We start from the raw sequence: 22277 nt of genomic DNA, 5'->3' as shown, positions 1-22277 counted from the left end.
GCTGCCCTTGCAGGCTAGTTTAAACCTGGACAAGTTCCCTTTTTGTGCTAGAAATAACCTCTCTCATTTGTTTATAGTTTGGCCATACCCACCCCATTGTCAATAATTATATATTACTCCTTAATAAGCTTAATTGGGATCATACCATAAGTAATTTGAGGGGACCCATGCATGAAATAAAGCATTTAAAAGCTGGCACTGTTTATGAGTAGTACAGGAGGCAGTCATGGGGTAAATTTTCTGTTTCACATCCATAAACCTATAGATCCATTGATCTGTGTGGTTGATATCTGTATATTCATGGACCATGTGTATGATATTGTACACTGTGTGACTGATACCTGTATATGCATGGCCATGTGACTCATACTGTACACTGAATGTTTAATATCTGTATATGTATGCACTATATGTCTGATATTGTATACTATGTGGCTGGCATCTATATATGCATGGATCATGTGTCTGATATTGGGTGCCCAATGTAATAAATACATCCATTGGAAGGATAACAGTTGTGAGGCACACTCTATTAGTTTAATCAAACCCACTATGTGCACTTAGACTTTGATAAATTCATTGTACCCTCAAAAAATAAACAGGAGGTGTCCCTTACATCCTGGATATAAGGCTATGCTTTGTCTGTCTTCCTTTCCACAACTGCCACCAGCTCCTCTCCTTGCAGGTCATGTGTAATAGACCCATGTTAGCCTCCCCTGAGCTCAGTCCAAGCTATGTCCAGGGTCAGTGAGGAGATCAGGAGATTGAGGATGCTGCTGCAATGTCATCCTGCTGCTGGGGGTGTGTCTTAACTGCTGTCACCCTGCCACAACCCTGTGAGCTCCCCAGTCACTGCCCCAGGAACTACATGTGAGCTTCAGTGCAAGTGTGGCTGCCCTGATATGTGACGCACCAATTATGCCTCAAAGAGCTCACCAAATTTGTAAAGCTGCAGAGTCTGCCTCCCCTCTCCATGAAGGGTGAGACAACATCAGCCACTCACTCCCTTCCTCTCTCTGCAGCGCTGCCAATGTCTTGTGTCGCTAAGTAAGCATAGGTAGTTTGGGGCACAGTAAGGGCTGTACCCCTCTGCACCATGAGGCCACTCAATATTGGGATATGTTTGTTTGATAGTATAGTACGCCCCTTCCATGGATACCTTTCCTGTGATGTGAAATGCCCTGAGTGGAACAGAAGTTGAATGCTTTAACTTGATTTTTGGTGGCTCAGAAAACAGCACCTGAATCACTCACTGTACCTACTACATGGGTGCTTATGAAATGCAGGGGGGTACCCCAGTAGGGAATGACACCTAAGATATAGGGCACCACTCTGTTGTATGAGAAAATGCTTCTCAACATCACTTAAGGAGAAATGTGTTTTGCATTTTAATTAGTAATATATTCCTGCAATTGTTTGTCAGTAAATCAAACATGCTATAACTGCTACAATGTTTTGAAATACATCTGGCAGCCAGACATTATGAAGTACTGCATACAGGAGAATAATAATAATAACAATAATAATTGTTTAATAAGACTTAGTAATCAAACACAGTCCTATGGATAACTCTCAGTCAAAGCATTTTGGTAACAGTTTCTAGTTTGCTAACAGACTGTCAGTCATGTCTAGCTGAATATGCTAATTTTAGGACTGAATTTCTTGCAGCTGACATCACCAATGAGCCAGAGCCAAGTTTAGTCTGTGTCCTTTTTACTCTATGGTTAGAATTTGTACAAGAGTACTTCTCTGTGTCAGTTGTTACCTATAATAGTAGAGGAGCTGAAATTTTGAGAGTCTAATTTTATGTTAAAAATACATAGACTTTAACCTAGGAAGAAAAGAATGTGGCAAATATTAAGAGCATGTTTAATGACAAGTTAAGTATAATCGTAGGTGACTTAACCCTCATTATATTTGTTGGGATACATTAACATCTGATAGAGAGTTATTAGAGCATTCAGTGCAACTTGGGTATTCCAAGATTTTTAGAAACTGGAGTAAGGAGTAAAATACTCTTGATGTAGTCTGAGTCAGGGAGGATACCGTGGTCCGTAACTGCCATGTTCACAAGAATTTCTACTCTCAGTTAAGAAGTTTGTGCAATTAGCCCTAAGGACAAACTGGTTATATCTTTAGGTAAGACATTGTACCTAGATGATTGTAATTTAAAACTTCAAGATTCACCACTGCAGGATAGGCAGAATGTTTTGCCACGACTGTCTGGTGGTCCTGAGGGTCTCAGGGTTTTTAAGTAAAATATTGTGTACCATTCTACATTTTTCTCACCCACATTTTCTAACAAAACCTGCAATCAGAATATAGGTTCATAGGTTCATAGGTAGGTACTAGGCTATCGACCCAAGGGCCTACGTAAGCCTAGCCAGCAAGGTTCCATGGCTTACGCCACCCAAGAAAATTATTTTCCTGTGCCACTGTCGAGCAGAGCCACAGAAGTGATCCCCGGGGTGAATTTCCTATCTCCCATCCAATCATCAAGATTTTTCTTGAGTGCTAATGAGGAGCTTTGTTTGCTATAGATAGGTAGTTTGTTCCAGAGTATGGGAAGTCTCTGGGACAGGAATCTATCCCTCCGGCATGTTCTGTTTATTGTGGTGACAAGGTTTAGGTCCCTAGAGTGTAGCTCGGAGAGATTGGGATTTCTTTAAGTGGAGCATGTCCAACAACTCTGGGTTGAACATAGCTTTGTATGTTAGGCAGAGATCGCCTCTGAGTAGGCGATATGCCATGGAGTAAAGCTGGAGTTTTTTGAGACGGTCTGAGTAAGGCATCTGTTTGAGGCCAGTAATTCTCTTTGTGAGGTATTTGTGTCCTTTCCAGTTGTTGTAGATGTCTTGTGAGGTACATACCAAAACGGGCATTGTACTCTATAATGGGTCTAATGAGTGATGAGTAGACGGGAACAATGACCTCTTTTTTTCTCGATGAGAAACCTTTTGTGATGGGGTGTGCCATGTAGAAGGATTTCCTGACCACTGTGGCAATGTGATTATCAAAGGAGAGACTACTGTCCACCTGTGTCCCAAGGTCTCTTATCACACTTTCGGTGTTAAGTATATTGCTGCCTATGTTGTAGTTCATGGGTGCAGAGTTTTTACTAAAGGGGATGACAATACACTTTTTGGCATTGAGCTTGAGGCCATGGCTTTGACACCAGGCATCTGTCTCAGTGAGGCCCTTTTGTAGGATGCCCACATCTTTAGAAGTTTTGATTATGGCTCCTAGTTTGTAGTCATCTGTGAACTTTGTTAGCCAAAGACCTTCTGTGTTAGCCTGTACTTCAGAGAAGTAGATACCAAACAGAAGAGGACCCAGGACTGAACCCTGTGGTACTCCACTTGTCACTGGTCTGAAGTCGGATTTGGAGTCTGCTACTTTCACTGTGTGGGTTCTGTCAGTGAGCCAGTTGGCAACCCATCTTGTGACATAGGGATTTATACCTAGCTTAGTGAGTTTATCTATAATTCCAGAGTGGGAGATGGTGTTGAAAGCCTTGGCAAGATCTAGATAGGCTGTGTAAACCACCTTACCCTTGTCTACGGCTTTGGTGACTGCTTCAAAGAAGTCTATCAGGTTTAGGAGACATGATCTGCCTTTTACAAACCCGAACTGGGTGGGGTCCAGAGTTTGGAGATTACCAATGTCTTTGTTTATAAGTTCCATGATGATATGTTCCATGGCCTGGCAGACCAGGCTCATCAGGCTAATGGGGCAGTAGTTCCTGGGGTCCGTGGTGGCTCCCCCTTGTGGAGTGGGACAACCCATGTTCCGGATAGCTGAAGGCTGGCTATTTTAAAAGTACTGATGTAAAAAACATTAATAATTACAGGCCCATTAACTTGACTAATAACAAACAAATTATTTGAATGGACTGTTTTATCCTTTATGTCGACTCTTTTTCTATTGAAAATGGGCATGTCTCAGTGCAGTTTCTTAGCTGTTTTTTTTCTGCAGTAATAAATATTTTTCTTTTATATCAATGTGATTTAGAGCCTAGATGAAAGACTCAATGTTGTTTATCTGGGTTTGCAAGGCTTTTGACACAGTGCCAATCTCTCTAACTAGCTTGGAAGTTACCATCCAAATTAAATTCAAAGTTATACTATTCCATAGATTAATAAGTGTTGTTACGATCATTCTATAGCAGCGTTTGTGATTCCATTATAACATTAACACTGGTTAATAAATGTTTTCTGTATGGCTCAGTCATGAGGCCTTTTCTGTTCAACATGTTCATGTCAATGTTGTTTGCAGTAAATCGCGCTTAGATTGGCAGATTTGCACACAGCACCAAACATGGGTTTGCCCTGACTGGGTTAGGTGGTCAGACAAGTTTTCATCAGTTACAGGTTGTTTTACAGGGGAACTGATAATAAGATTTCATTTTAATATTAGCAAATACAGCATAAAGCATTTGGTTAAAAACATATCTATACTGTATTGGTTACTACCTTTTATTTAAAACAAATCAAAGCTGTAGGTGTTGTGGTGGATTATAAGATCAATTCTGAAGAAAATTCTAGTTTTATTGTCAGAATGTTTTAATGTATTATCAAGACTATACCATGTAGTCAGCCCTATAACATCTTCTGTTACAATCTGTCCTTATGTAAGTCTAATTTGACATCAGATGGATTGTTGTGCCACATTTTGCATATATGGCATGGCAGGCATTAGCAAGTTAGACAGGGGACACAGATATTTTACACTCATGTACCAATACACTTGTCCAATGTTTCCTGGAGTTCATTAATTCCAATGCCCTGGACCAGCTTATTCTTACTCCCACTAGAGGTAGCAACATCCTTGACCTGGTCATTACTAACATGGGCGACCATTTCTCTACACCAATAGTCAACTCCTCCATGGTTAGATCAGACCACAAACTAATCACCTTGGAAATCCACATCCCTCCCACCCGCCCCACAAAGGTAACCACTACGAAAAACTTCTCCAAAGCTAACTTTGGGCTCCTAAAAACCGAGGTGGCTAACTTCACAGCATCCATGCAAATGAAGAATAGTTGCATGACCGCTGAATTGAACACCAATGCACTGTGCGAACATGTACACAAATGCAGGGATCTCACCATACCCAATAGAATCAAGACGCTCTCCTCCAAAAAAGGAAGCCAATCAGATGCTCTGCTGCCATAACCAAACTCTACAACAGAAGGAGGAAACCGATGCAGAATAAGGTGAATCCCAAGACTGGAAAAACTAACTTATTAGCCTCAGCAAAAAATTGAGATCCCTCATCAAATCCTTTAAAGCTAGCTATGAAAACAGAATTGCAGCAGATAGTAAAGACAACCACAAGGCCTTCTATAGTTATGTAAAGAATCTCCATGGCATTCCCAGATTTGCTCTGAGCTACTGCACAATGGAACCTCCTATACCAAGCCAACAGATATTGCCAATATACTGGCCAAAAGATTCAGTGCCAACTTTACCAGTCGCTCCCCCACCAAAGGACCAATCACAATACCAGTAGATTGCCAGGTACCCAGTATTACTGCTGCACAGGTTAAAACAGCACTTTCCAAGGCCAAGAATACAGCTTCTATGGGCTCTGACAATATCCCTGGCTGTGTTCTACATGAACTACTGAGTTAGCTCATTAACAAAGACATTGGGAACCTCCAAACACTTGACCCGACCCAGTTCGGCTTTTTTAAGGGCAGATCATGCCTACTAAACCTGGTTGACTTCTTTGAGACAGTCACCAAGGCCATAGACAAGGGAAAGGTTGTTCACACAGCTTACCTTGACCTCACCAAGGCTTTCAACACCATTCCCTACTCGGGTATTACAGAAAAACTCACCAGCCTGAACATAAACCCCTACGTCATGAGATGGATTGCCAACTGGCTTACAGACAGAACTCACACGGTAAGAATAGAAGGCTCTAGGTCCGACTATAAACCAGTCACATGTGGTGTCCCGCAAGGCTCGGTCCTGGGACCCCTACTGTTCGGCATATACTTCTCAGAAGTACAGGCAAACACAGGAGGACTATGGCTAATCAGGTTTGCCGATGACTGCAAACTTGGAGCCATAATTGACTCTCCGGCTGACACAGACATCCTTCAAAAGGGCCTTCCTGAGATGGACACCTGGTGTCAAAGTCATGACCTCAAGCTAAATGCCAAAAAATGCATAGTCATCCCATTTGGGAAAAATAAAACACCCACGAATTACCACATAGGTGGCAGCCCCCTTAATACAGAAGAGGTAATAAGAGATCTGGAGACCCAGGTAGATAGTAATCTCTCCTTTGACAATCATATTGCCAAAGTAGAAATCCTTCTATGTGGCCCATCTAATTACTAAAGGGTTCGCATCTAGAAATAAAGAGGTTATAGTGCCCCTCTACTTGTCACTCATCAGACCCATCACAGAGTACAATGCCCCATTTGGGATGTACCTCACAAGACACTTCCAACAGCTGGAGAGACCACAACAGTACCTCACCAAGAAGATTACTGCCCTCAAACATATGTCCTATGCAGCCCGACTGAAAAAACTCTGTCTGTACTCAGTGGCATATCGCTTACTGAGAGGTGATCTCTGCCTGATGTACAAAGCCATGTCCAACTCAGAATTGATGGACATGCTCCACCTAAAGAAATCCAAGTCACTGCGAGCCACACGCTCTAGTGAGCTAAGCCTCGCCAAAACAAAAATAGAATATGCTGGAGGGATAGATTCCTGTCACAGAGACTCCCCATGCTTTGGAACAAAATTCCAAACTACATTAGGCAGAGAACCTCAAGAACACTCTTCAAGAGAAACCTTGACGAGTGGATGGGTAACAGAAAATACACCCCTGGGATCACTGCATTGGCTCTGCTTGAAAGAGGATCAGTTAATCAATCAATGGGGCGGCGAAAGCCAACACACTCTGGTTAGGCCTGTAAATGCCCTCAGGCAGATAGCCTAGTACCTACCTATGAACTGGCACCTCACCTGAGTGCCCTGTGCAATCACAGCCTCACCTCAGGCTTTGTCCCTACTGAATGGGGCACTGCTACAGCCATCCCTCTCCACAAAGGTGGAGTGACTACAGACCCTTGGAACAATCGCCCCATTAGCACAAGTCTGATATGCAAAGCTATGGAGCGCATCATCATGGACCTAATAAACAAGGGTATAGGGAATCTCCAAACTCTTGATCCCACACAGTTTGGTTTTGTGAAGGGTAAATCATGTCTGCTCAACCTGGTTGACTTCTTTGAGTCAGTCACCAGAGCTGTGGATGAAGGCAAGGTGGTTCATACAGCCTACCTTGATCTGGCCAAAGCCTTTGATACCATTCCCCACTCAGGAATAATAGAAAAACTCACTAAGCTAGGCATCAACCCCTATATCACTAGGTGGGTTGCAAACTGGCTTACAGATAGAACCCACAGTGTGATGAGAAATAGTTGACTCCAAGTCAGACTGCCAACCAGTCACAAGTGGAGTCTCACAGTGTTCGGTCCTGGGTCCTCTCCTGTTTGGTATCTACTTCTCTGAAGTCCAGGCCAACACAAAGGGACTCTGTCTGACAAAGTTTGCAGACAATTGCAAGTTGGGAGCTATTATTAACTCCCCAAGTGATGTTGACATCCTACAGAAAGGCCTCACCGAGACCAACGACTGGTGTCAGAACCATGGCCTTAAACTCAATGCCAAAAAATGTGTCATCATTCCTTTTGGGAAAAACCCGGTTCCCATGAATTATCACATTGATAGTCCACTGAACACAGAAGGTATTATAAGAGATCTGGGAACACAGGTTGGCAGTAACCTCTCTTTTGACCACTACATTGCCACTGTGGTCAGAAAGTCCTTCTATGTGGCACATCTCATTACTAAGGGTTTTGCATCCAGTAAGAAAGAGGTCATTGTCTCCCTCTACTCTTCCCTCATTAGGCCAGTCGAGTGCAATGCCCCATTTGACATGAACCTCACTAGACACCTGCAACAACTGGAGACGTCACAAAAGTACTTCACAAAGAGGATCATAGGCCTTAAACACTTGTTCTATATGGACAGACTCAAAAAACTCCAACTATTCTCTGTCTCATATCGCCTACTTAGAGGCGATCTCTGCTTGACTTACAAAGCCATGTCTGACCCAGCTCTGTTAGAAATGCTACATCTAAAGAAATCCCAATCTCTCCACACCACACGCTCCAGAGTCATCAACCTCATTACCACAATCAACAGAACAAGAAGGAGGGACAGGTTCATAACCCGGAGACTGCTGATGCTCTGGAATAGACTTCCCATACATGTCAAACAGAGCACCTCACTGGTCCTCTTCAAGAAAAATCTTGATGAGTGGATGGGAAATAGAAAATTCACCCCGGGGATCACTCCAGTGGCTCTACTTGACAGAGGCACTGGGAACTAAGGTTGGGTGGCATGATGCCAAGGTAATCCCTTGGGCTAGGCTTGTAAAGGCTCCAGAGCCATTAGCCTAGTACACACCTATGAACCTATGAACTTATAAAATGAAAGCATATTATGGAAAAAGGGGCTTTTTAGCATGAACTGTATGACACATGCTAGGTCCTTTACTGAATTCCTGGGAATATATCCTGCTAGGTCCTTTACTGAATTTCTGGGAATATATCCTGCTAGGACCTTTAATGAATTCCCGGGAATATGTCCTCTGCACCAGTTTTGATTGTTTCCAGTCTTAAACAGTTTTCAGTTTATTATCCATTTCTAAGAAGGGATTTGACTGTGGCTTTCACATGTCTAAAGGATGAGTTACTTGTAGCAACAATTATTATTACCTTTATTTCTAATAATTTACCCAACAGAAACAATTCTTTACTGATTAATATAGATGTTATACTGTATTAAAGAAGAACTTTCCCTGTGAAGGTAGCAAGTCTTTGGAATCAGTTGTCCTTATGCGTAAGACATGTAACTAATTATAACAATTTTCCCTGATTTGGGGAACTTGTTTATAAGCCTTACACGGTGGGATACAGCCTTTCAGAATATCTTGGTTGAGGTTTCTGTGTTTGTGTTCTTGACTAGGTTTGTAACATCATCATCAGTCTGTGCATTAATGCAACAACAACCCACATAAGTAACTTTACCAACATGGCTTTGTGTGTGTATGTGTGTGTTTGTGTGTTTGTGTATGTGCATGTTTGTGTGTGTGTGTGCGTGTGTGTGTGCATGTGTGTGTGTGTGTGTGTGTGTGTATGTGTGTCTACATGTTTGTGTGCATGTATGTATGTGTGTGTGTGTGTGTGTGTGTGTGTGTGTGTGTGTGTGTGTGTGTGTGTGTGTATGCGCATGTTTGTGTGTATGTATTTATGCGTGTGTGTGTGTGTGTGTGTGTGTGTGTGTGTGTGTGTGTGTGTGTGTGTGTGTGTGTGTGTGTGTGTGTGTGTGTGTGTGTGTGTGTGTGTGTGTGTGTGTGTGTGTGTGTGTGTGTTTGTGTGTATGTATTTATGTGTGTGTGTGTGTGTGTGTGTGTGTGTGTGTGTGTGTGTGTGTGTGTGTGTGTGTGTGTGTGTGTGTGTGTGTGCGCATGTACACATGCACACACTTGCATGCACCCACACATCATGTGTATCCCTGAGGTATTGCTTGTTTTATTTATATATTTTTTTCCAAATTTGTATACTGGTCCAAAGCCTTTTCAGGTATGGCCGGGGTCATAAGGTAAAGGATACAATCATTAAATGATAGTAAAATGTACACATTACAAAACTGAGCATTTATAAAACAAGCGGCATGATGCCAGCCTGAATTTCAGTATAAATGGCTGTCAAACATCTACGTATCTGAGATGCACACTAAGGATTTTTTCCCCATTCTGATATTTTTTAGTATTTATTTAGCCAGTGGGAAAGAGATGATATACTCTCTTCTCCTTTTTTTGGCATAAACAGGTATTAAAAGCATTGTAACTGATATCAGTTGCTTATTACTCCCTGCAAAAGGCTCCTGTTAGTTCAAAAACTTAAGTAAATAATATAAACTATCTTAGTACAATAAAAGGTATTGAATCACCTCTGAATTCCAGTGTTAAATGATAAATAATCTGAGTTATTTGCTGTGTTGGTTTTGTATAAATGCAGTCATTATTAAACAGATATAACATTCTAACTGCTTAACAACTACATATTAAATACAACACAAAAATTAAAATTCGTATAATATACTAATATGTACTGTAACTGTTAAGTTATAATAACATGTTTTAAATAAAATGTACCACTCTGTAGATTGAGGGTTATAGATACATACCACATTCTCAGGGGCCTATAGGTACATATCACAATCTCAGAGGCCTATAGATACATACCACATTCTCAGGGGCTGAATGCACTCAGTCTGTGCCTCCTGTGTCACTAAGGAACTGTTTCAGCACAGTGTACGTCCCACACTGTGTCATACTGAATGTTACCATGAAAACCAAAGAGGAAAGCTGTAGCAATTTCAGTAATCTTCTGTTTGTATTGTACTTGGTCACTGGATGTACAGGTCAGGAGACAGGTACTGAATACAAGACTATAAGGTTACAGTACTGGTTTAGTACGCTGTAGAACTTGTAAAGTATCGTATTCAACATGTTTTACTGCTGCATAACACAGTCTGTCAAGTGAATGATGTAACATATACTGTTCAGTGTCATTTCTAGTGTTCTATGATGCAATTTGCAATCTGAACAGAAAAACGAATAGTCTGACTGCATTTGCCAGCCATTGTTATAGCCTGACCAATAAAACCTAAAATTGACTTTGCTTACCTTAGGTGCTTGCAAGGATACATTGTCAACCATCTCAGGCCCTATGGTGCACAACACGTATGGCAGGAGTGAAGGTGCCTGGATGAAAGACCCCAAGTCAAAAGAAGATAAAATCTATGTTACCAACTACTATTATGGAAACTCACTGGTAGAGTTTCGAAATATGGAAAGCTTTCAACAAGGTAATTTTTCTCTTCCACCTCTAGAGTTTGTGTATACATTATTTAGTAAGTACGGACAGTTATTCACTTATTAATAATCAGGAATGGGGAAGTATTCACATATACAAATGTGATTGCATTTGGCTGTAAAAATATACCTGCCAGCATAAATGAATGGTATTGTGCAAACAGCATGTCCTCACTTAGTAAAAATGTAAATCAATGCATGATTAATTGTATCCTGTTAGATTTCACTTCCTGCTTCATCACTTTGCCTTCAGGCCCTAATCAGGCCACTAGCAATCCTTACTCTAACTGTGTAGCTTGGCATTCCCTATAGGTTCTTTACTCACTCTGTGTATCCTTGCATTCACTCTCTGTGCCTTACGTAGTCCCAAATTCTCCCTGTACTTCCCCAGCATGGGAGATGCCGGTGTCTGCTTGTACAGCCATATCTCACAATTCAGAGGACACTGCAGACCATCAGAAGTGACTTTTATGGTAACTTCTGCTAGTAGGCCTCGTCCTGTGAAAATACATGGCCCTTCTGAAACACAATGTTGTAGCAGGGCTCAACAGAAATGAGATTGCTCTGAAATAGGGCCATCTGGGCTATATTCTTCTGTGGAAGGGCTCAGGTAAAACACATTGTTCTCAGGCAGGCCCAAGTAAAATATACAGTTCTATCACAGGGCCTATATATAATATACTATTCTGACACAAGGTGCCTTAACATGAAGACCTAACGTCCGACTACAGATCATTTGGAAATCTGCTTGTGAATCATTGCACTGATCAGCTAGTCTGAATTGATGAAAAAATAGCTATATTTGCTGATCTGACAGCAACTAAAAGGGGCTATATATTTAAATTTCAGGAGCCTGTAGACAGAACGTTGGGCACACTAATCCTAATCTGCTTCATTTAGGCACATTCCCTAGACATGCAGTCCTCTCTCCCCACACTGTTCCTCTCATTTTTTTCATTTGAAAAGTTACAGATACTTGAGATGCTGACAATTATAAGGCATAGAGGATACTGGTCATTTATTAAATCATTTAATCAAAACAAATGAAAGCCTCTCCATCATACTTTGACTGTTTCAAAAACTTTCTCATCAGCTGTACAAATTCCTCTTAAGATAAAGCCCTTCCATTCCAGAGGAAAGCAACTATCATTTTATAGGCTGAATGGATGAACTGTTCAACATCCACAGAAAACAATTTGCAAGATATTAGGCCCCTGAAAATGTCAGTGGGTATACTAGCATAGCTGTGCTCGTGTGAGCACCTAAAGATTTCATGCCTTGCACATACAAACTCTACAGTTTGTTCTTTAGAACAACTCCTAATTTATTTTCAAAGTAGTTAACCGGAGCAAATTGATGTTTGCACTATAAAGATTGCAGGTACTGTTAATACAAAAGTACTGGTAAAGCAAACCGAGGCAAAATAGAAGCATAAATAAACATTTATTGTGTAACCGCTTTCATGGCTACCGTTGCCGCTTCTTCAGACATTCAAAATCATACTGCCATTCATTTTATTTAAATGGGCATTAGCCAATGAAAATGCAAGTGCAATAAATCAATTAAACAATTAATATATAAGCAAAGTCAGAACTAGGTAAAAAGTATATATATCTATATATATATATATATATATATATATATATATATATATATATATATTTGTGTGTGTACATCACATTAAATAAAAATACATGCTTAAAAACATACACACACACATATAAATACATATAAAACATTTCCTATATATCTAAAAACTCTATGTTTTAAAACTGGTTTTATACATATTTTGTCATTTAAACCTTTGCGTTTATTACCCCTCATCCTTATTATCCATTTCAGTTCTAAAGTTTCTACCTTGTTCTCAACAATTTATTGCATTTTCATTGGCTAATGTTCAATTAAATGAATGGCAATATGATTTTGAATGTCTGAAGAAGCGGCAATGGTAGCCGTGAAAGCGCTTACACAATAAATGTTTATTTATGCTTCTGTTTTGCCTTGGTTTGCTCTACCAGTACTTTTGGATTAATATTATTGCTGCTGTTCCTGTGGTGGTATTAACTGGTGGTGCATTTGTTCCTCTGGTGGGACTTTGTTGCTTTTTTCTAATTGCAGGTACTGTATTTGCTCATTTCATAATATTGTTATATGACATCATCATCAACAAATATATTTCCCCATTGTTTCCATGGTGTCAGGGTGTCGTGCCACCTGTTGCTCCCTGTCTTGATTCAGTACCACTCTCCTACCTTCTTTGACAGTCTTGGCTGACTATCACAGGTCTTCTCTCACACAATTCATCCATGTAATTTCTAGACATCCTCAATTTCTCTTGCCTTCGTTTTGTTTCTCCCAAATCTTTTTCCCCAGATCATCTTTTGCTTTCCTGTGTACCTGCCTGAGCTGCTTTCTTTGACTTTATCTGCAATTGGAACTACTTGGGCTTCTGCGCTTATGTCATTTCTTTGTTTGTCCCACAGTGTGCATCCTGCTACCTGTGTCAGGCACTCTATCTCCATCACCTTTAGCTTTCTCAATTACTGTGCCTTCATTGCCCAGGTTTCTAGAACATACAGTAGTGCTGGCTGCACCATTGTTTCATACGCCTTACTTTTCTGCTTCTTTGGCATTGTTTGTCATATACTACACCTGACACACTGTACCAGTTGGCTGCAGTCCCTCTGATTCTAGCTTTGACCTACTTATTCAGACTTCTCTTCTCCTCAACCACCCCTCCCAGATACTTGAAGCTATTTACCTGTTTCACCATCTCCCCTTCTATCTCAGTTTTCAGCTTCTTCTGATTCCCCCATTAGCTGCCGTTACCATTGTCTGGACTTAGTTTCATCCCATGTCCCTTCAGTTTTGCATTTCATTCCCCTATCCTTTCCTGAAGTTCTTGCTCAGAGTCTGCCTGTAACGCTACCTCATCTGTATAGAACAACTTTGTTGATCTGTCCCCTCCGACCTGTTTGCTCATGTAGCCCATCACTAGTATAAACAGCAGTGGGCTCATAATTGAGCCCTGGTGCACAACCACTCCAACTAGGAACCCCTCTGTGAGGCCGAACACTGTTCCTATTTTAGTCATTGGGTCCTTGTACACAGCCTGCACTAATTCTACTTGTCTTCCTGGGACTTCAAACCACCACAGTACTGCCCAAATCAGCTTTCTTGGGACATTGTCATATGCTTTCTCCAAGTCTAGGAATGCCCAGTTGGTCTCTTTCCTCATCTCTAGCTTTTTTCAACTTTCTGTCTCACTACAAACATCAGATTGGTTGTGCTAGACCCTGAGCTGCATCCATGCTGCTCTTCTCCCATCTCATTACTTGCTACTATTGTTCTGCATATTCATTTATCAATCACCTTCAACTGCTTGTTCACGCAGTGTGACAGCAGTTTGATACCTCTGTACTGCCCACAGTCATGAATGTCCCCTTTGCTCTTGGACACTGGCACTAGAGTGTTTATTCTCCTTCCAGCTGAGATATGTCTTTGTCTATATACTGCTATGTGTATCCTTTGGAGCTGTTTCTCCCCATCTTGCTCAACATCTTGATCACGTCTGCTGTGACCTCATCTGAGCCTCCTGCTTTCTATGACTTCATTTTTCTTAGTGCTGCTCTTACTTTTTCAAGGGTGGGCTCCTCTTGTTCCACTGCCAGCTGTGTCTGGGGCAGAGCAGCTTCTGTGTTTTTGTTTCATTCAGAAGCTGCTGGGTGTACTCCTCTCATCTGCCTTTAATGCCCTGTGATCCAGTGAGCAGGTAGCTGCTGGTATCTACTGTGAATGGTATGTGATGACTATCTTCTTTATCTTTCTGTCTTTGCCTCACAGCCTGATCGAGTTCCATTATGCCATCTGCTGAGTCACTTTTCAGAAGCAGGTACAGTACCTCTGATATCTTGCTCTTTGCTATTATGGTTGTTCTCTTAGCCTCTTTGTTAGTGATCCAGTGTTCCTTCCTAGCCTGGTCTGTCTTTCCTAACTCCTACGTTTTCCTGCACTCTTCCCTTCTTGTGATGACATCCTGACTACCTGTCTTCTAGCAGCAACTTTCCCTATTTCCGTACCTGGCTCAGCCAGGTATCTGTCCTGTAGGCCTCACACATGCTGGTTTGAGGCGCTGACATTTTCTTCACCTGCATTTATCTCCTCTTCCTCCTGAGATGCTAGAGCCCTGAGTATTTCCTTAAACTCATGCTTTTTCTACAGACAACTTCGAGGCCTTAAACCTGGTCTCTGTTGACCTTCTGTGGCCACTGGTGCTGTGTGCTGTGAGCCAGCTGTTTTAGTGTGGATGGCATTTCTGTTTTCTACATTTAAGCTTGTTTCAAACATTTTAACAGCTTGTTTTTAAAATGTTTTATTCTTTTTATTGAATACTTTGCATGCAGTCTAAAAAATGTTAATTTTATTGCAGTACCAGAATGCCAGAGATCTCATCTTCAGAATTGTTATTTTATTTATTTGACATTTGTTAACCGGGTTAGTCCGATTGGGCTGCAGAGCCCTTTTTCAGCAGAGACCTGAGGAGAAAAGCTCCAAAGATAAATCAAAAACAAAACATCATATAATATTAACATACAAGTATATATGGGTTCACTACATAATCTTGAAATTTTGAAATATCAAATTTCAAAATCTCAAGACCATATAACGGAAACCCTAAATACTGAAAGACCAGAAGCATGAATTTCAAAATCCCAAAGTTCGTAGATGTTGAAGTAGCACTTCTGGTGTTGCAGTTTGTGAATGGATTGGTGGAAGGTCTGGTAAGTATCTATGTTTGAGTGTGTTGTTTAGGGGCTTTAGTGTGCGTGTGTAAGTGTGTGTTGTGATGTGATGTGTGTGTGTGAGGGGAATGTAGGTGTGTGGTGGTGTTTTTCTGTGTAGTGCGACCTTGGAGTTAGAATATTTAAGTGGGGGGGTGTAAGGGGGATTGCCCCCCTGCTTGTATGTAGTGTAGGTTTGTGTGTTTGTGTTTTGGGTGAAGGTGTGTGTATGTGTGTGATGTATGTTTAGTATAGTGTTAGGGATTTTAAATTTTGCGCTTCTGGTCTTCCGGTATTCTCGTCTTTCAGGTATCTGGTCTCAGGATTATGGGCATCGGTATTATGGGTTTTCGGTCTTATGTAGTAAACCCATGTATATACATAGGAGAAACAGAATAAAAGTTATAAATGAACATGTTAGATTACAAGAGTAATACTGAGGGCTTAAACAGCCATGGAAAATATTAAGTATATAAAATATAATATAAAAATGTAGATTCTTTCTAACAATTACCATCAGAGAGAAATTCAAGGATGGTAGAATATCATAAAGACCTTAAATGAGTAGTTGTGGTAAAGTGTGCGAGCTGAGAGGGGAAGGGTAAGAGAAGAGGTAGTATTTTAGGTGGGAGTGGGACAAGGACAGGTCCAGGAATTAGCAAATAAGTCCTTTAGATGTTTTTTGATGTTAAGGAAGTTGCGTTCTTAGAGAAAAGGGAAGTCTGTGCCAGGCATAGGTGATGGAGTGGCTGTATAAAAGTTTGCCAATATTTTTATTGGGTTTGTAGATGTCTGAGAGGTGTAGGTCTGTGCTCAGTAGGCTACACTTAGGAGAGTAGGGAGTGATGAGGTCCATTAGGGCAGGACAATGAGAGGATTAACTTAAGATAGGGTGTGTGAGGTGGACTTGGGGAAGAAGGAGTTGGTTATGTTGCTCCAGCCATTGTAGGTATTTTAAAGACATGCAGTTGTGAGAGCGTAAGGAAGGTTGGCAGTGAATCTGGCTATTTTGTTGTAGGTAGTTTCAAGTATAGCAAACAGATTGGACTGAATATTGGTGAGAAAAGGGTCTGCATAAAGTAAGGTTGGGAGAAGGAAAGTCTGTGCTAGAGAACGTTTGGCTTTAATAGTGAGGTATTTTTTATGGCTGAATAAGAGACCACGTTTTTGGTGGGTCTTTTTGATAGCTTGCTGAATATGTATGTCTAACTTTAGTTGGTCATCTGTAATTAGAAAATCCAAATAAATGTTGCAGGCTCAAATTTAAACCACCAGGAAGTTACTTTATTGCAATGAAGTTAGCGCTTTCGTTTTACTACTGTGAGTAAAACTTCTTCAGACAACAAAAGAATAGACTTGGACCCTTAAATAGGTAATACACCCTCATAAACAAACTGATCAATTGAACGTTAAAGTGCACTCGTCAAATAAAATAAAGATCCATGTTAATACATCGATTTTAAAAAAACTTATACCTCATAAGTAATTCATCAAAATATATGTATATAAACCACTTGATAAAGTGTGATAAAATACATTAAACACCATTAAAAATTAATGTGGATAAAAATACTAATAGGTGTAAATAGGTAGGTAGCAATGGTTAGAATAAGTGGACGTGGAAGTAAAAATCTCCTAGGGAACAACCTTACAAACATTACAATACGTTAAAAATGCATTGAAAATACTGAAAATATATGTTAAAAATATTAAAAATATATACATATGCTCAGATTCCATTAGTCTCCAGGAATCCACTACTACTATAAACTTTCTTACAAACTGATGTTTCAGATACTCATCCAGACAATACTAACAATGGCAATGTCTACAAAATAATTGTAAGATAGTTATGAGATGAATTATCATACAATGTATAAATATATAAAAATATGTATGTAAAAATGCTCTAAAAGAATGGTCTCAAAATCTACACTGGAAAAGGGCTCACAATATCGATACCAGAGTTAAATTAAAAAGCCATCGCTCCAAAAACTCAGAATAATCCAAAATGTTAATATACCTATCTCTGCAAACTCTTATATTTTAGAATAAAGGATAGAGAACATAGATCATTCAGGCCGGAGGGGCTATAAGCATTGACCCTTATCTGCCAAGTAAGTTCTCGGATTTCCAATAATAAATTGAAAGGGCCACCTCTAGGATCATGCAGCACCTGATCAATAATTTGGAAAGTGAAGCTATGCTGTGGATATTCCTGTATGTGTTTTGCTAGTGCGTTCTCAACTTTAGATTTTTTGATACTGTACATATGCTCATAGACCCTGTCCCTGAATCTTCGGTCAGTCTTCCCGATATAGAAACAGGGGCAGAGTCTACAAGCAGCCAGATACACCACACTCTTAGACAAACAGTTAAACCTTCAATTGATGGAACACTTCTTACCCCTAATGGTGAAAGTTTGTCTGGTACTCATGTGCTTACAATGTTGGCAACTCTCACATTTAAACATACCCACAGTTCTAGTGAAAGTTGGTTTCACTCTCTCCAACAGGTTCTTGAGGTTGGCACCCCTTCTATACATGACCCGAGGGTTTGGATCCACGACTGAGGCCAAGTCCCTGTCTGACAATAATAAATTCCAATTCTTGGAAATAATCCTCTTTATGGTAGATGCATCAAGGTTGTAGGTGAAAATAAAGGATATCCTAAAAGGATCAATTTCATCAGCCTGGAAAGACCCATTGTCTATAGCTCATGTGTCTGCTAATGGGGGCTTTGGTGCCAAAATTGGATGGAAATAACCATTCATTCTTTTCCATCCGATCTTGGAAACCAAATTGTCCAATAGCTGTGAGGGTACCCCCGATTTGTGAACATGTTGTATAGTACTTGGCACTCTAGGTCAAATTCAAACTCGTCCGACACCATCCTAGCCGCCCTTACCAACTGGCTTTTCACCATTGATTTTTTTCTCTTGGTAAGGGTGACAGCTTGAAAAGTGAAGGAAAGAGTTGGAATAGGTCGGCTTACTATGTATTCTGGCTTTATAAGATCGCATGTTTCTATCCTTATAAAGGTAAACATCCAAATAACTGATGGATTCATCCTCTACATCATGTGTAAATTACAAAAATTGAGTGGACTCATTAAGATGTAACATTAATGCTTGAATCTCATCAACTGTACCATTGAATAAGATAAAAATATCATCTAAAAATCTTGTGTAGTAAACAACTGCATTCCTATAAGGATTGCTGTTGCTAAAAACATAACGTTGTTCCCAGTGGGCCATAACTAGATTCTCAAAATGAGCTCCACAAGGGGAACCCATCGTGACTCCTGATTTCTGTAGGTAAATGTTGTCGTTGAACATAAAATAATTATTGTTGAAAATTAAGTCCAACTAACCCTCAATTAGTCCAACTTCCCTTTCCGGGCAACCTTTTGGCCTGATCAAGTCAGTCACCCACTCAATCCCCAAATCCACAGGTATCATGGTATACAAATCTTTGACATCTATATTCAAAAATAAAGACTCATCCTTATAATCCAGGTCATTAATACCACTTAGGAATGACCATGAATCCTTACAAATGTGGTCAAACTTTACCACATATTTCTTTAAGGATGTCTCAACAAATTTAGCCAATGCATAGGTAATAGAATTCCTACCATTTACTATCGGACGTAATGGTGGATTCTCAACATCCTTGTGAACCTTAGGTATTCCAAAAATTATTGGCGTTATAGGGGCCAGACTTGATAGATAATTGTAAAGGTTCAAGGAAATCCATGATTTGATAAAAAGGTCATTAAGATAAACTTTGATTTTTTGATGCGCTCGGTTCATCTCGTTCAAAGAGGCAGGGGCATAATGGTCACAGTCCAGCAACTTTAACATACAGTTAATGTAATCATCATTGTCAAAGAATACAAGACCTCCCTCCTTGTCGGGCTTTATAACCCTGATGTTTTGATAACTGAGGTGCTCCAAACATTCCCAGTTATTCTTGGTAAAATTCCTTACCGGGTATGCGGATTTGTCCCTACCAGATTGGAGACTATCATGTATATCCAACTCACAAATCTGCTCAAAAAATGAAAGACCAGGAGGTGGGGGGGGTGATTGAACATGCTCAATACTTGCATTAGTTGTTTGCTCTGGGTTGATCCTTAAAAAGTAGCACCAAGTTGATCCTTCATACAAAGGATTTTAAATCAATAATAGTTCCTCCTACGCTGGCCCTACAGTCAGGGATAAATGTTAACCCCCTGGATAACAAATCTGCTGTCCTGACATCAACATCAATAGATGAATAATTAAAAATCTTAAAGTCCTTGCCTCTGTTAAACACTAAATGAAAGTTGTGGGGGCCATCAATCATATCATGTGCCTCAATCAAGGAGTCACTGATTGAGGGTTCAATTAATGTAAGGCTACTCAGTTCCCCTTTGGGTTCCTCCCCTGAATGAAATTCCCATTGAAAGTTGAATCCATTTGTTGGTAACCCTTCCTGTGAAAATTTAGGGAATTTTCATTCGGATCTGGAGTATGATAATCGGAAGCTCGATTAAAATTGGCAGAATTGTGGTTCGATTGGCCATTATTACTACCAGAATTACTTTGATTGGTGTTTATTCTCCAATTGTTACTCCTCAAGCATCCCTTACCAACAGAAAAAATCAGTGGTGAAAGGCCAGTTGGTAAGGGCAGCTAGGATGGTGTCAGACAAGTTGGAATTTGACCTAGAGTGCCAAGCACTGTTACAACATGTTTATGAATCGGGGGTACCCTTCACAGCTATTGGACGATTTGGTTTCCGAGATCTGACAGAAAAGAATGAATGGTTATTTCCGACTAATTTTGGCACCAAAGCCCCCTTTAGCAAATACACGAGCTATAGATGATAGGTCTATCCAGGCTGATGAAATTGATCCTTTTAGGATAAGCTTTATATTCACCTACAGCCTTGTTGCATCTACCATAAAGAGGATTATTTCCAAGAATTGGAATTTATTAATGCCAGACAGGGACTTGGCCTCAATCATGGATCCAACCCCTTGGGTCACGTATAGAAGGGGTGCCAACCTCAAGAACCAGTTGGAGAGAGTGAAACCAACTTTCACTAGAACTGTGGGTATGTTTAAATGTGAGAGTTGCCCACACTGTAAGCACATGAGTACCGGACAAAGTTTCACCATTAGGGGTAAGAAGTATTCCATCAATCGAAGGTTTAACTGTTTGTCTAAGAGTGTGGTGTATCTGGCTGCTTGTAGACTCTGCCTCTGTTTCTATATCGGGAAGACTGACCGGAGATTCAGGGACAGGGTCTATGAGCATATTTATAGTATCAAAAAATCTAAAGTTGAGAACACACTAGCAAAACACATACAGGAATATCCACAGCATAGCTTTACTTTTCAAATTATTGATCAGGTGCTGCATGATCCTAGAGGTGGCCCTTTCAATTTATTGTTGGAAATCCAAGAACTTACTTGGCAGATAAGGGTCAATGCTTATAGCCCCTCTGACCTGAATGATCTATATTCCCTATCCCTTATAGTGATTATGTATGTTTAAATGTGAATGTGTGCAAGAGCAGGGTGGCTGTAGCAGTTCTCACAAGTCATGTACCCCTTCATTTATCAGAAGTCACATACCCCTTTATTTACCATAAGTCATGTACGCCTTTATTTGTTTATGATTTGGTAAACAGGGAGGTGGGCTGGTTCTTCGGAGGGATAGGAAATAATATTCACATCTAGAAGACAGGTTGATGAATTTATATGTTTTATTAATGGTGGCATGTATCGTACATTCCCAACAGATCTAATGACATTAACCCAGAATACTTTCAATATAGTTGAAAACTGGCTCTCTAACCATCTGCTGATATTAAACCCCTAACAAAACAAAGTTGCTTCTTTTCTCCCCCACTTGTAAGTCTTCCTCACTCCTCTTTACCATAAAATCTAATAATGGTACCATTACCCCCCACGTCACTACTCCTTACCATAAAATCTAATAATGGTACCATTACCCCCCACCTCACTACTCTGTACCATAAAATCTAATAATGGTACCATTACCCCCCACCTCACTACTCTTTACCATAAAATCTAATAATGGTACCATTACCCCCCACCTCATTACTGTTTACCATAAAATCTAATAATGGTACCATTACCCCCCACCTCATTACTGTTTACCATAAAATCTAATAATGGTACCATTACCCCCCACCTCATTACTCCTTACCATAAAATCTAATAATGGTACCATTACCCCCCACCTCACTACTCTTTACCATAAAATCTAATAATGGTACCATTACCCCCCACCTCACTACTCTTTACCATAAAATCTAATAATGGTACCATTACCCCCCACCTCATTACTGTTTACCATAAAATCTAATAATGGTACCATTACCCCCCACCTCACTACTGTGTACCATAAAATCTAATAATGGTACCATTACCCCCCACCTCAGTACTGTTTACCATAAAATCTAATAATGGTACCATTACCCCCCACCTCACTACTGTGTACCATAA

At 40.3% G+C, this 22277-nt stretch overlaps 1 protein-coding gene across 1 annotated transcript in view; it reads left to right on the top strand.

The window, feature by feature from the left end:
* The window catches only part of OLFML2B (olfactomedin like 2B), a 455925-nt gene that overhangs the window by 378239 nt on the left and 55409 nt on the right, over positions 1-22277 (top strand). Inside the window, exon 7 of the mRNA XM_044085181.1 lies at positions 10791-10967. Coding sequence (XP_043941116.1) covers positions 10791-10967 — 177 coding nt within the window. The remainder of the gene's footprint in view (positions 1-10790; positions 10968-22277) is intronic.

This window comes from Protopterus annectens, chromosome 10.part0, assembly GCF_019279795.1.
Source record: "Protopterus annectens isolate FY-2018-M chromosome 10.part0, PAN1.0, whole genome shotgun sequence".
Classification (NCBI taxonomy): domain Eukaryota; kingdom Metazoa; phylum Chordata; order Ceratodontiformes; family Protopteridae; genus Protopterus; species Protopterus annectens.
This window is presented reverse-complemented; position numbering and strand designations above follow the sequence as displayed.